This window comes from Dromiciops gliroides, chromosome 5 (assembly GCF_019393635.1).
Source record: "Dromiciops gliroides isolate mDroGli1 chromosome 5, mDroGli1.pri, whole genome shotgun sequence".
Classification (NCBI taxonomy): domain Eukaryota; kingdom Metazoa; phylum Chordata; class Mammalia; order Microbiotheria; family Microbiotheriidae; genus Dromiciops; species Dromiciops gliroides.
The window spans coordinates 225,478,787-225,491,412 of NC_057865.1; the positions used below are offsets into that span (position 1 = coordinate 225,478,787).

The following is a 12,626-nucleotide window of genomic DNA, read 5'->3' on the forward strand; positions in this document are numbered from 1 at the left end:
GGGTGGGGGTGGGGGTGGGGGTGGGGGTAAGCAGCCAGTCAGAAGCAGGGGGAGGACTTAGATTCTTTGTGCCTTCGACATCCCTTGATCTAGTCATTTCTCCCCCCTCCCCAGCTTTTCCTCACCTCCCACTCTAGTTCCCTTTCAAGTTGTGGCTATCCTTGTCTGCTCCCCTGAAACTTATTCCCTCTCAAGTCCTAGCAGGGGCTTTCCTCACCAGCCCTTGGGAATGCCAAGTTAGCGCCATCCTTCTGCCTTCCCTCTATACTGCCCCTCTCCCACTAAGGGCATCCTACATACGGCTGTTGTGTTGCCGGGCCAAAGACCCCTTCTTCAAAGGACTCTTGGCTCTCCCAGCCTCTACTCCGGTTCCAAACGCTGCCTCACTTTCCACTGCACATCCAGCAATGTTCTTTCTCCTCGTTACACATCTACCTCACAAATCTCACAGTTCATTGTTCAGAATAAGGGCACAACCACCTGCTTAGGCCCCTACTCTATCTCTTCACCTCTTTCAGGTTTGGGAGCAAGGGGGAATGGTGTGTAGGAAGGGTTTGTAACTAAAAAAAAGCTTAGTTGCTGCTTTCTGTAGAATCGAATAGGGTTGTGTTTGTAGTGTTGGTGCCTACTCTCCAATTAACACAAAAATCTAGGCGGAGCTGATGGGTCTTAAAAGGCCATATGACAAGTCCCTCATGACCAGTGGCTTAACTAACTGGTCCAAGCTCCAGAAAGGGAGAAAAGCTTAAGGGCTGCAGCAGTAGCTACTCCCTCCCCCAGTTTGACAACACAGGCACAGGGGCTTTGTCATCTCATTTTCCTTATTCCCCTGTTGGGCTTTCAAAACAGCCTTATTCCAGAGACCTCTTTTATTCACCTTGGGGCACTCACCTCTCCTGTCATCGGGCTGGACTGAGGGGAAGAAAAGTTGGTATCCAACTGTCTGAGTTGAGCTTAATCTGAGGTCTCGATGGAGATGCCAACAGGGGACCATCTTTATGCTAATCCCATCCACCCAACACCAATCCCCATCTCCTATATACCCATTAGACATGAAATAAGTTTAATTTATACTTAGAAACATTTTGTACAGGTTTTTTAAAGTTTTTTTCTTTTGATTTTGTTTATTCAGAGTTTCTAGTTTTGTATTCTACCTGCTTCTATGCTGAAAGCACTCCAGCTTCTTCTTATCCCTCTGTTTATCTCCTAAATTTTCCAATGTACCCCCTTCCCTGCAATCTTGTGGAGCTCCAATTGTCTCATTTCAAATTGTTTTTAAATAAAATGATGAAAACCAGCCTTGGTGTTTTGATCAGGGGAGGCAGGTTGGCGGGAGGCTTTTTTTCCCCCTCAAGTATACCAAGAACGAAGTCTTCAAAGGATTTCAAAGCCTGCACCTACACAGTTCCCTAGTGTGAGGTCACAAAGGGAAGGCAGGTCATCAAGGTGGCAGTCATTCCCAACCGTCGTCCTGTAAGGGTCGTGTGTCTTGTCAGTTCAATAGGAGACTTGAGGTTCACCAATACCCTCCCCCAGAACAAGGCTTAGAACAGACAGCACCACAGAGTCTCTATCAAATGTGGTTTTTATTCAACTGACAAGCACTTTCTCTACAGCTGCACTTGTGGAACATCACATGGCAACAACAGGAGTTTTCTAGACTTTTTTTTTTCCTTTTCAACCTTATTAAAAATGAGATTGGTCCTAAAAATATAGAAAGAAATAAATTTAAATTCACAAAAAAACTGTACATTATCAAAAAGTCACTAAAACACCACATTTGGTTATATAAAAGTTAGTCCCTTTTTGACACAAAAGGAACATGGGAACAACCTTTGTTGACGATGTGGTTTCTTCCTGTTTTGTTAGATCGATGGGACAGGATCTTTTTCGAGGGTAGGGGTGAAATTGATTTCTAACATGCCTACCCCCAAACACTTGAAATCGTTAAGAATGAAGGCAGAAGGAAAAGTGGGCAGTTGACCACTTTACCCCCAACCAGATAGGCCCCCAAAATTTCAAGCCAGCCTACCACCTCAAGAGTGCCTGATCCCTGGGGATTTGGGTGGAGGGAAGAGAACTCCACGTGGAACGCATGACATTCCAGAGCATCACTCTCTTCCCCCCCACCCCCCTCTCCCAACAAGTTCAAAATTAATTCAGGGGCTTTTATACCAGGAAAAACATTACCCTGTGAGGGGGTGGGGTGGGGTGGGGGTGGGGTGAGGTGTGTGACTGAGGGCAGGCAGGGAAGAGCCCTCATCTAGAATTCCAAACATTTAACACAAAGTTTGTTACAGCGCAGTTTAGATAAAATATAAATATTTATGCATAATATAGTCAATTCAAATAGTCTTCAATTCACCTCTTATTTAAAATAAAAAAAATCTCAAAATAATTTCTGAGGTTTATCTGACAGAAAAGGCGACTTGAGAAATGAGATGGAAAAGGAGAGAGAAGCCAAAGGGCAGGGAGAACATAGGCCCATTCTCCCTTCATGTCCCTCAGTGGTTATTCAGTGCAGCTGGTGGAGCAAAACCAGGATTATGGCTCGACCTCAACTGGCTCCTCCCTCCCAGTAGCAAAGTTCCTTGGGGGATGTGGGTGTCTTGGCTCTCTGCTGGAGCCCAGGGCCGCCTCCCCAGTGCAAGTACCCGTAATCTCTGATGGGAGGAGCCAAGGCTGGGCAGGGGAGCAGAGGGTCAGGACCCCGTGGTTATGGCTGGGGCAGATGGCAGCTTTCCTCTTACAGAGTGGGGTCACGTGTCAGGGACAGTGGTGTGCACACAACCTGCCCCATAACCACCCAGGGCTAAGGAGGGGGACAGGCCAGGAAGCAGGAACAGAACTAAAAGCCACAGAAAGCTTTAGGGCCTTCCTGTGTAGGGGAGCAAGAGACACAAAGTGAACAGGATCAGAGATCCTGAAAACCAAACAGATACGCTGGGGTGGGAAGGAGGAATCACAGACATCAGAAGAGGAGCATAAAAAATGCTCACTGGGTGAAACTGTTCCTTGTATATTTCCCAAGTAACAGAGAGGAATAGGAGCGAAGGAAGGCTCAAACACAAACAGTGCAGCAACACACACAAGGAGGGGAGGCCAGGAAGGAATGGGCCCATAGTTATCCTGGCCAAACTCAGCAGTAATTGTCCCTGAGGAGCTCCCAAGAGGGAGGGTTGGATTTAGGGGAGGTGGGGGAGGAAAACAGGGCTGATGGAGCGAGACACTTCCCCACCCGCCCCCACAGCTAGCTAGCCCCAGAGAAGGCTGGAGATTTGGAGGAAGGACAGAGAAGCATCCACTGGTCTAGGTGAGGCTGGGCTAAGGAGAAAAAAACCTCTGAAAGATCTCTTTTGTTTTCTTTTCTTTTAAGGATTCAGGGGAAAAGGAAAGGGAGGAACCCGTACACAATAGTTTGATATTATTGGATATGGGAAGGAAGGCAGAAATTGGAAGAAAAAGTGTTGAAGTGGGCAAAGGACTGGGGGAAAGACTGGACGTGGAAGCAGCATGTCCAGGGCCCCGTATCCGGCTTGACACACTTGGGAGTTAAGTCCACTTTACTGGCCGTTACTACGGGTCCTCACACAGTACAGAGTGTTTCTCGGTTTCACACATTCACTAGAACTATTGCTATCATTAAATAGCCCCAAAGTGCTGGGGCAGGAAAGGTGGGGAAGGGTGAGGGAGGTGTTTCTCCCCTCCCTTTTTTGTTTAGAAAATAAAACAGAAAGGAAAAAAATTCTCTTTCTCTTTTTGGCTTTCAGTCCAGGAAGACCCCCTTCCCTCCCCTTTATCTGAGGGGAAGAGGAAGAGGAAAAAGGGGGTATCTGGGGAATGAAGGTACAGGAAGCTGCCCAGAGGCGGAGTCCAAGATCAGGGCATATCTGACTCTTGAGTGTAGCCCCCAGACAGCATCAGCAGGCGAGAACGGCAGGGTTTTGGAGGTGGGGGTAATGGGAGAAGGGGTAGGCACAACGTGTCCTGCCCCCGTTCTCCCACCTCTCCTCACAGATTGGCCTGTTTTCCCTGATAAAACTCCTCCCAGCGGCTCTCAAAGAAGCGACGCATGATGTGCCCGGCCTTGCCCACCTCGGAATCATCCTCATTGAAGGTCTGGCAATTGTCAAAGACCAAAAGGGCATCGGCAGCAAACTCCTCAGAGTTGGAATACCTGCATGGGGATGGCGATAATGTCAGAGGGAATGGGGCTAAAATGGGGAAAAAAAGAAAAAAAAATAGAAAGAATTTGAAGAGAGAAGAAGGCTACTCACCCGCCCCGAAGGAGCCGTTCCCTCATGGTGGAGAAGTCCATGGGGTTTTTGATGATGCGCCTGTAGCCACTAACCAGTCGGGGATTCACGGGTTCTAAGAAGGGCCAAGCTGAATCATGAGACTCCATCTCCATCAAGATGATCCTACAGCCAGAGAGATGGAGGCACAGTGGAGGATGGAGCTTGACAGCCTCAACCCCTCAGCAAGCAGCCCCATCTTCTGTCCCCTCAACTGCCCCCATCACTATCGCCCGGGTTCACTCACTCGCAGAAAGTGAGGTCGCTATGGTGGTGCCTCATGGAAAGGCGGCGGCGTTTGGAAGAGGACAGCCCTTCCCCAGAGTATCTGGACACAGCCGCCCCATCCTGGCCCCGGGACACAGCGCGAGGACGCCGCCGGCGACGGCTCTCAGGCTCGGAAAAACCCAGTGGTCCGACACCTTTCCGCTTCTGACCTCGTTTGGGAAAGCCCGGCTTCTGAGGGGATTCTCCCTCTGCCTGCTGAAGAGGGAAGAAGGGAAAGGATTGTGACGATTGGAGTGACGCCACCTGCTAGAGAGTTACTGTAGGAAAGCTCTGCCATGAGGAGAAGGCATCTGAGGGCAAGCCATGCGGTCAGGTCCTTGGCATCAGGAAGTAACATTTGCTCATGGGTACCGTCTATCAAAGCTATCAGCCAGTTAGCTTGGAGCTATGTGTGTGGGGACAGGACGTTTCCAATTTTCACAGGAGGCTTGTGGGATGAAGAAGGAGCGAGGCTCACCCTCTCACTCTCCTTCAGGAGGACCTCAGAGGGGAGCAGAGCAGGAGACACTGGCTCCCCGAGATAGATAGCTGAATCTAAGGCCTCTCTCTCTCTTCACCAAATTCTTATTCTCCTTAATAAATATTTAAAAGTCTAATTTATTGGCGACCACTCATTAGATATTTTAGACAGTTTAGCTAGATAGCCCCTTACAGGAACGAGGGCAGCACCGTGCCTAAAGCAGATGGATTCCAGCCCTGTGCTCTCACTTGTCCCAATTCTAGGATCCAGTTCTAACTTTTCCCAAGCCATTTCAATCCAACGTCCCTTATTTACCCAACTAGTCAGGGAGGAAGGTAGGTAAGCAACAGGTGGCACCGTTCACTGACAAATGAGGAAAGTGAAGGTACCCAAGGAATGGAAGGATTTGCGTTTGCCTTGGGTCCCCTTGCAAGAACCAGGTCCACCCGCCCTTTTTCCTTTGCCTTCCCTTCAGTTCTCTTGGAGAGGGGGGGTGGGGAAAGGACAGAGAGCCTCACCTGGGCCATACAGACGCACAGAACCAGTCCCCTTCAGGAACAGTGTCCATCTTGGGTCGGTGGCAATAAATGTGGCAGCCACGGTCACAGCCGTCACAGAGCAGCAAAAACTCATCATTATCCCCCTTGCGGCACACCAGGCATGTCTGAAGAGAGCCCCAGGGAGATGGTGAGCCCCTGTGCTCATTCCTCTCCGCCCCTCCCGCCTGCCCCCACGGCCCCAGGCTTTTCTCCTAGCTGCCCTGGCTCACCACTTACCACTTTGTTGACGGACTTCTCCCAAGCAATGGATCTCTCCAGCTGAACCAAGCAGAGACACACCTGGGCAGCGCTCCTGCACCGCTCCAAGGTCTGCCGCCAAGTCCGGATCCGAGGAGTGATCTCATATGATCTGAGGGGTGGGTGGGGAATGGTGGGAGAGGGCTCCCTCCTGCCCTCCTCCCCACAGAAACGGCCAAGAGCCATTTGGTTTTTGGTGAGGAAGATGAAGAATAGGAAGTATTTTCCCCAGGGGAAGGGGGGGGGGGGGGGGGGGCGAAGCTCCCTGGCCTTTTCCCTCCAACATCCCAGTGTTACTCACATTTCTGTGGTCCCCAGAGCAGCAGCGTCCGGAGGGCTCAGCAGGGCCTTCTCTAGCACAACCTCATGGGGAGGCCAAAGGGGCTCTCGAAGGTACCTTCGCTCCACGTTCTGCTCTAAGGCTACCAGCCGAAGCACAGCCAGATCCAGGGGGTTGGTGTCCTCCCGCTGAGGTACCGGGCCCTCCCGCCCACGGCCTCGTGCAGTGATGTCCTCTAGGGGGTCAGGCGGGTGCTCACAGTATGCCAGGTCCTCTCTGGCAGAGTCAGAGCTGGGACATGTCCAGCCCTGGGCAGGGGGGGAGAGAGCAGGTTAGGGGGAAAGGGAGAAGGAAGGGGCTCTCAGGCAGAGGTGGACCCTTCAGACCTTGACAGAGTAGGAACAAGGCCTTCAGATCGAGTCTGATTGTATCTTCACAATTCTCAGAGAGGTGAGGGAAGGCTGAAGATTAGTCTCCTCATTATTTAAGAGGGAATTCCCTGCGTGGCTTCTTCCCCCACCCCCCAACAAAGGTCCAAGGCTCCCCATTATACCCGGATCTGCAGATCGGCCAGTAGTACCCGCTGTTCCAGCTCCTCCACGCGCTGCAGCATTGCCAGGTCTGCTTCATAGGTCCTCTCAGCCGGGGACCAGCACACAAGATCTTTCTGAGACACTGTGGGGAGCTGGCTTGGCTTGAGAATGGGGTCTAAAAGGAGAGTGCAGGTCAGCAACGGCCATCAGCTTCCCATCTTGATGGCCCTTGTCCTCCCTCTGCCAGATGCCAGCCCCCCCACAGCCCCACAACTGGCTCAGCCCTCACCTGTAGGCGGCCTCAGGCAGACCTCCCTCAGGAAGTCCCTGTGCTTGCTGAGGTGCTTGTGCAGAGCTTTCTCCCGGATGCCCCGGGGGTGGAGGGCCCGCAGTGTGGCTTCCAATTCCTCCGGATCCCGGATCCACCACCAGCCTGTGCGCATTTCTGCAGGAAGAGCCAGGAGCATGAGAGCACTGCTACCAGAGGGCCCTGGCTACCAGAGGGCAGGCACCACATCTGGCCGGCTTCCTCACCTAGAGGCACGGGCTGGGCTGTCAGCTGAGTCAGGTAGCGCTGTTCTATCTGCTTGAAGAACTTGCTAGGGGGCCGCCCCCTCCGTTTGGGCTGCCCGAGGCCTGCTGGGCTTTGAGGCCCTTTCCCAGGGACACCTGCCCATCTCTTGGGAGCTGAGACAGACAGCGGGGTGGAAGAGAGGGGCTTTGGGGAACATGGTTTGGCAGCACTGGGTCCATTCACCTGTTTGGGAAAATGTGGAAGGTCAGGGTGTACAAGCGGTGAAGCAGGAGAAAGGAGGATGAGAGAGGAAAGGGGAAGGTGAAGGAGGAGAAGGGGAAAGGTCTAGTCCTAAGCCAAGACACCCACCTACTTGTGGATCCCCCTTCCACCCTCTAGCCTCCTTGGTGTGTGTGTGGGGGGGGTGTCAATAAGAGGCTAAGCTTCGGTTCTTACTGGTGAGAGGAAGCAGGTGGTGTTGGTGGATCAGGGCTGGGGCCATCCTTTGAGGCACAAGGAGATGTTGAGGGAGCGGTGGCGCAGGGTGTCCGAGGGAGCAGGTTGAACCAAGGGCCCCGGGTGGTTGAGGGCTGGCTGGGCTCAGGTTCCTCAGGGTACACCGGGGTCAGGCTCTAGCCTGCAGGGCTGCTGTCAGGTGGTGAGCACAGAGCTGCTCAGCAGGGATCATGGCTCTGGGTTTGACTAGCCAGGAGAGGAAGGCTGACTTGGCTTGAGGTCATGCTGGCTGCTGCCCAAAGACATAGGGGAGTCCTCTGGCTCTAGAAGCCCATTGCGGGCCTGCTCCTGGACCTGGGCCTGGGGTTGGGGTTGGGCCTGCTCCTGGGCCTGGGCCTGCTCCTGGGCAAGCTCGTGCTCCTCCTTTGCCACAGGTGATACGGGAATCTCGGGCTGCTCAGGGACAGGCTTGGTCTTTCTGGGCCTACCCCTTGCCCGAGCGCAAGGGGACAAAGTCCTGACATTTCCTTCAGCCAATTCCCTCTTTACTGCAGAGAAAGGAGGTGTGGAGGGGGCTGCGGCAGCTGCCCCCTTTGGGGAGTCAGCTTCCTGCTTTATCACATCCTCCAAGGCTGTGGAGAGAAATGAGAGGTTCAAAATACACAATTAACATCTCCCACCAGTTGTTCCTCGGGTTCTAGACCCTTCCCCCCATTCTTTCCCAAAGTTTTGACAGTTATGGTAGTTGAGAGAGAACACGTATGCACCCACCACCGCACCCTTTAAAATGGGAGAGGACGCTCAGAGCTCAGAGTCCAGCCTTCCCAGAGAACCATTAGGGAAAGAAGCAAACACCAACCTGGGGCTTCCTCAGCCCCTTCCACAAAGATGCCGGACAGGTATGGCAGCACCCAGTACCGCCGCCTATAGCGATCCTGGCCCAGAGAAACTGCCCTCAGCATCTGGGAGGAATGGAGTAACTTCTTGCGGAAAAAACAGCTGGCGCTGGAGAAGGACAAAGTCAAAACTATAGCTAAGCACTGTTAGCCATCAACACAAAGCTTAACAACCCGGCCACCCAGTCTGGGAACCTGGGGTCGAGGATGCCCCTACCTTGGTGAGTTTTCTCTATCTGTCGCTCTAGCTCTGGAATGCTGAACGCTAAGGCATCGCCCTAAAGAGGAGAGGACAGAGAGCAAGGTGCGGGGTCAGAGGGGGCTGAGAAATGAGGAGCTCCCAGCATGGGCTCAACACCAAGAAGAATGAATGCCCCTCGCCCCACCCCCACTCCAGAACAGCACCTCCTCGCCTCGGCGGCCCCGCCGGCCCTGGGCAGCAAAGGCTGCTGCAGCCTCCTCTTCCTCCTCTTCCTCCACACCGCTCGTCTCCTCTGGGATCCGGGAACTTCGCCTCCGGCCCCAGTTCTCCTCTGAGCCCAGCAGTTCTGCCTCAGACGCCCGGTCGCTTAGCAGAGCCGTTTTTCAAGCCTGGGAGTGGGAGTTGGGGTGCAGAAAGGGAGAAGAGGGAGAGTAATAAAGAGAACTGACATAGGAGCAGGAGGCAGAAGCAGCCCCTCATCACCTCCTCCCCCAGGCCCACCACCTGCTCTGCCCCTACCTCCGAAGCCGGCCTTCAACAACCCATTTGTTCCTCCTGTAGCTGGACATGTTCTCAAGGGTCTTGTCGATCTCACTGTATGGGAACAGAGACAGGTCTGAGGAGGGGCTCTTGGGGAAGAAGCAAGTAAGGCCTCTATCCACGTCCAAGACAGAGCCTGAACCCTGCTGTGCACGTGAGACCACACCTGGAAATAAGAGACTGTGGCAGCGACTCCTTGAGATCTCCTCTCACTACGATGGCCCTAGAGGCCCGTGAGGAGCCCCGGGGGCTCAGCCCCCCAGCCCTCCATCTATCCTGACTTGGCCTGTGGTTGGGCCTGCCTCCTGAGGCCCGGGTCACACCATGACTCCTTACTTGATGATGAGGTTGGAGCCGTTGAGCTCGTGCACAAGGAAGGCCAGCACAGCAGCCTTCTGCTGGGGCGGCTGTGCCTGGAAAGGTTTGGTGCGCAAGCTGTCGCAGAACTCGGGGCTACTGCCCCATAGTGCCATGAGGTAGCAGCGGAGGATCTCTGACACATTGTCCCGATGTCAGATGGGATTTCCGACACCTTTTCTCCCAGGATCTTCAGGGACTGAGGCAAAGGAAATGGGATTGAGGGGAAACGCGAGTAGGAAGGAAGTTGGCTGGCCCCACTCGCCACCCTCCAGTCCTGACGTGACAGGCCCTCACCTGGCAGTAGGTGGGCAGGCCAGGGTCACAGAGAGCAGCCTGAAGCAGCTTCACCAGTAGGTCCTGCACCTCGCCCAAGGCTTCACCTTGGCACAGCAGCCCCTCCTGCAGAGCTCCAAGGCTGGGCACGTCCTTGGCTGGGTCCAAGCCCAGCACCTTGCCAAAGCTGTGCAGGAACTCCACAATAGTCAGGCAGTGTGAGAATACACCGCTGGGTAACAGCAGACCAGGAATTCTCGAGAAGTCAGGCAGGGGCTGTGCAAGTGAGAACGAAGGGAGAGGGCGCAGGCCCCTCGTCAAAGGGACCAGCAAGAGGAGATTCCTTCCAACTGCCCTTCAACAAAACCATGGCCACCTCCACTTTCAGATGTGTATTTCCTTGTTACAAGGTAAGGCAATAAGGAGAACAGTGATAGGGAAGGAGAGAAGACTGACAATGACACATCTGACAGAAATACACAGGAGAGGACATGATGCAGGGCAACACTGGCACTGCCACATTCAATTAGAGGTATCAACGAGAGCTCCACTTTTTCATAGGTGATTCCACTTTTCTGGCCCCCTTTTTATATATGAGATGGAGATGGTCTTGTTTGTTTAGTAATTTTTTCAAGCCACACACGAACACACATTCTTTAACGCCTCTATATGGGATTATGGTAAGATGGGTGACCTAACATGACTCGGTGCTATTGAAAATTGACTTAACCAGTCTGGAAAAATTAATCTGAAATCTGTCAAGTGTCTGTACAGCTGTTGGCCTCCCCCTGACTGGACCCCCTCCCCCAAGTCACCTGGTGATCAGCAAGCACATGTCCTCCGTAGGCTTCTTCATCTCCTCCAAGATCATCTGCTGTCGCTGTCGCTCCTCCAGGCTGTCGCTGAGGGGCTGGAACCCGGTCCACTTTGCAGGCTGGTCTGGCCTCCTCCTTCTCTTTTGGTCTGGAGCTTCTCTTTCCTGACTTTCTCTTTCAGTTTATCTGCCTTTGCTTTTACCTTCTCCTTTTCAGCCTGTTTATTCAGGGAAATAGAGAAATATACACACAGACGATGTTGCTACCTTGGCCTAACTCTGCTATCCCCAGACACACACAAGGCCAGTGTGGCTAAAAAGAAGACTCAGCTGCCTGTGCTTTTTAGTCAGTCTAGAAAGCACTTGTTAAGTGCCCTCCTCTGGGCCAAGACACTGTGCTAAGTGCTAGGGATACAAAGAAAAGCAAAAGATGGTTGGTACAGTCCTGGCCCTCGAGGAGTGTGGGAAACAAAATGCATGTATATCACATATATGTGTGTATATGTGTGTGCATATACACCTATCTTATCTCTGTGTATGTATACATAAAGAGATACACTTCATGTACACCATTTAGTCACATATACATGTACATACACATGAGTATAAGATAACTTGTAGATTTTCAGCAGAGGGAAGTCCCACACTAGCAAGAAGGAAGACTGGGAAAGTCTTTTTGCAGAAGGTGGGATGTCAGCTGAGACTTGCAGGAAGCCACAAGGCAGAGAGGTGAGGAGCACATTCCAAGCGTGAGGGACAGCCAAGGGAAAATCAAGAGATGGGAGTTTCTTGCACGAGAAAAGCAAAGTCAGTGTCATTGGCTGGAGTGGGGCTGGGGGTGGGGGTGTAAAGAGGCCTAGAAAGGTAGGAAGGGGCCAGGATTTCCTATTTGACCTTGGAGATTATAGGGAGCCAGTGGAACTCTGTGAATGAAGGGGGTGGGGACGACCCATGGTAAGGGCTGCACTTTAGGAAGATCCCTTTGGTGGCTGAGTGAAGATGGGCCGACTGGGGAGAGACTTGAGGCAGAGACCCTTACCCAGCAAGCTGGCCCACCATGGCAGGGGTGATGCCAGAGGCAAGGAAGGGACATGACAAACACGGCTTGGCTAGAGAGATGAGTGGAGGAGTGAGGTGGCAAGGGTGACTCAGGTAAAAGAAAAGGCCTTCCTCCTTCACATCAGCTTTGCACACAGACTCACACTTACCTTGGATTTCTTTTTAATCTCCTTCTGCTTGGAGCTCTTGGCTTCTTGTTTCCGTTGGTTTTTGGCCTGCAAAGCACAAAGGAGCAAGTCCTTTGTCAAGCCTCTGCCATCTCTGCTTGAGCTATGCAGACCCCAAACACATGCAGAGCAGTGGGAGTGGATGGTGGGGACCAAACTCCCCGTCCTGGTCAATCCACAGCGTGGTACTTGGACAATCAAGCTGCAGGGACTTTGCTTTCACTAATGATCCTCACAAGGAGGTGGCCCAAACAGGAAATCCCTGGAGAACAGTCCTGGGTTTTATGGGTAACAGAACAATATTGTGGATAACTCATCCTTGATACCAGTGGGTGCTTGTGGGAAAGCAGCAGGGAAAGATGAGGTATGTCTAAGAGATGGCTGACTTGTGCCCTCCCCTCCCCTAAAATTTACCTTCCTTCTTATCTTCTTCTTGATCTTACTCATCTTGGCCTTCTCACCATCACTCGGGGCATCTGTGAGAACAGGAAGGAAAGAGGGGAAGGTGAGGAGAACCAGTCCCTTAAGACCAATGACCTCCCCCTAGAGGTGAGTTTTTCCACAACCCAGATGGTCCCTAGAGCTCCCCAAAGATGCCACAGGTGGCAGAAGTCACAAAATGCAGAGAGGAGGTCATTCTGAGTAGCTCAGAGAACTCAAATGTCTTCAGAGGCAACTGGAGCTGTCTTTGT

The 12,626-nt window shown here is 52.6% G+C and overlaps 1 protein-coding gene across 1 annotated transcript in view; it reads right to left on the reverse strand.

The window, feature by feature from the left end:
• Positions 1-1,569: 1,569 nt before the first annotated feature.
• The window catches only part of BAZ2A (bromodomain adjacent to zinc finger domain 2A), a 34,304-nt gene continuing 23,247 nt past the window's right edge, over positions 1,570-12,626 (reverse strand). Inside the window, 26 exon segments of the mRNA XM_043966335.1 lie at positions 1,570-4,177; positions 4,278-4,421; positions 4,543-4,778; positions 5,562-5,578; positions 5,581-5,707; positions 5,820-5,952; positions 6,142-6,428; positions 6,674-6,828; positions 6,943-7,098; positions 7,188-7,415; positions 7,628-7,794; positions 7,796-8,255; positions 8,483-8,635; positions 8,746-8,797; positions 8,925-9,076; positions 9,079-9,132; positions 9,242-9,315; positions 9,598-9,770; positions 9,773-9,817; positions 9,916-10,170; positions 10,710-10,723; positions 10,726-10,789; positions 10,791-10,859; positions 10,861-10,926; positions 11,917-11,982; positions 12,349-12,410. Of these exon segments, the coding sequence (XP_043822270.1) occupies positions 4,012-4,177; positions 4,278-4,421; positions 4,543-4,778; positions 5,562-5,578; positions 5,581-5,707; positions 5,820-5,952; positions 6,142-6,428; positions 6,674-6,828; positions 6,943-7,098; positions 7,188-7,415; positions 7,628-7,794; positions 7,796-8,255; positions 8,483-8,635; positions 8,746-8,797; positions 8,925-9,076; positions 9,079-9,132; positions 9,242-9,315; positions 9,598-9,770; positions 9,773-9,817; positions 9,916-10,170; positions 10,710-10,723; positions 10,726-10,789; positions 10,791-10,859; positions 10,861-10,926; positions 11,917-11,982; positions 12,349-12,410 (3,575 nt within the window). The 3' untranslated portion in view covers positions 1,570-4,011.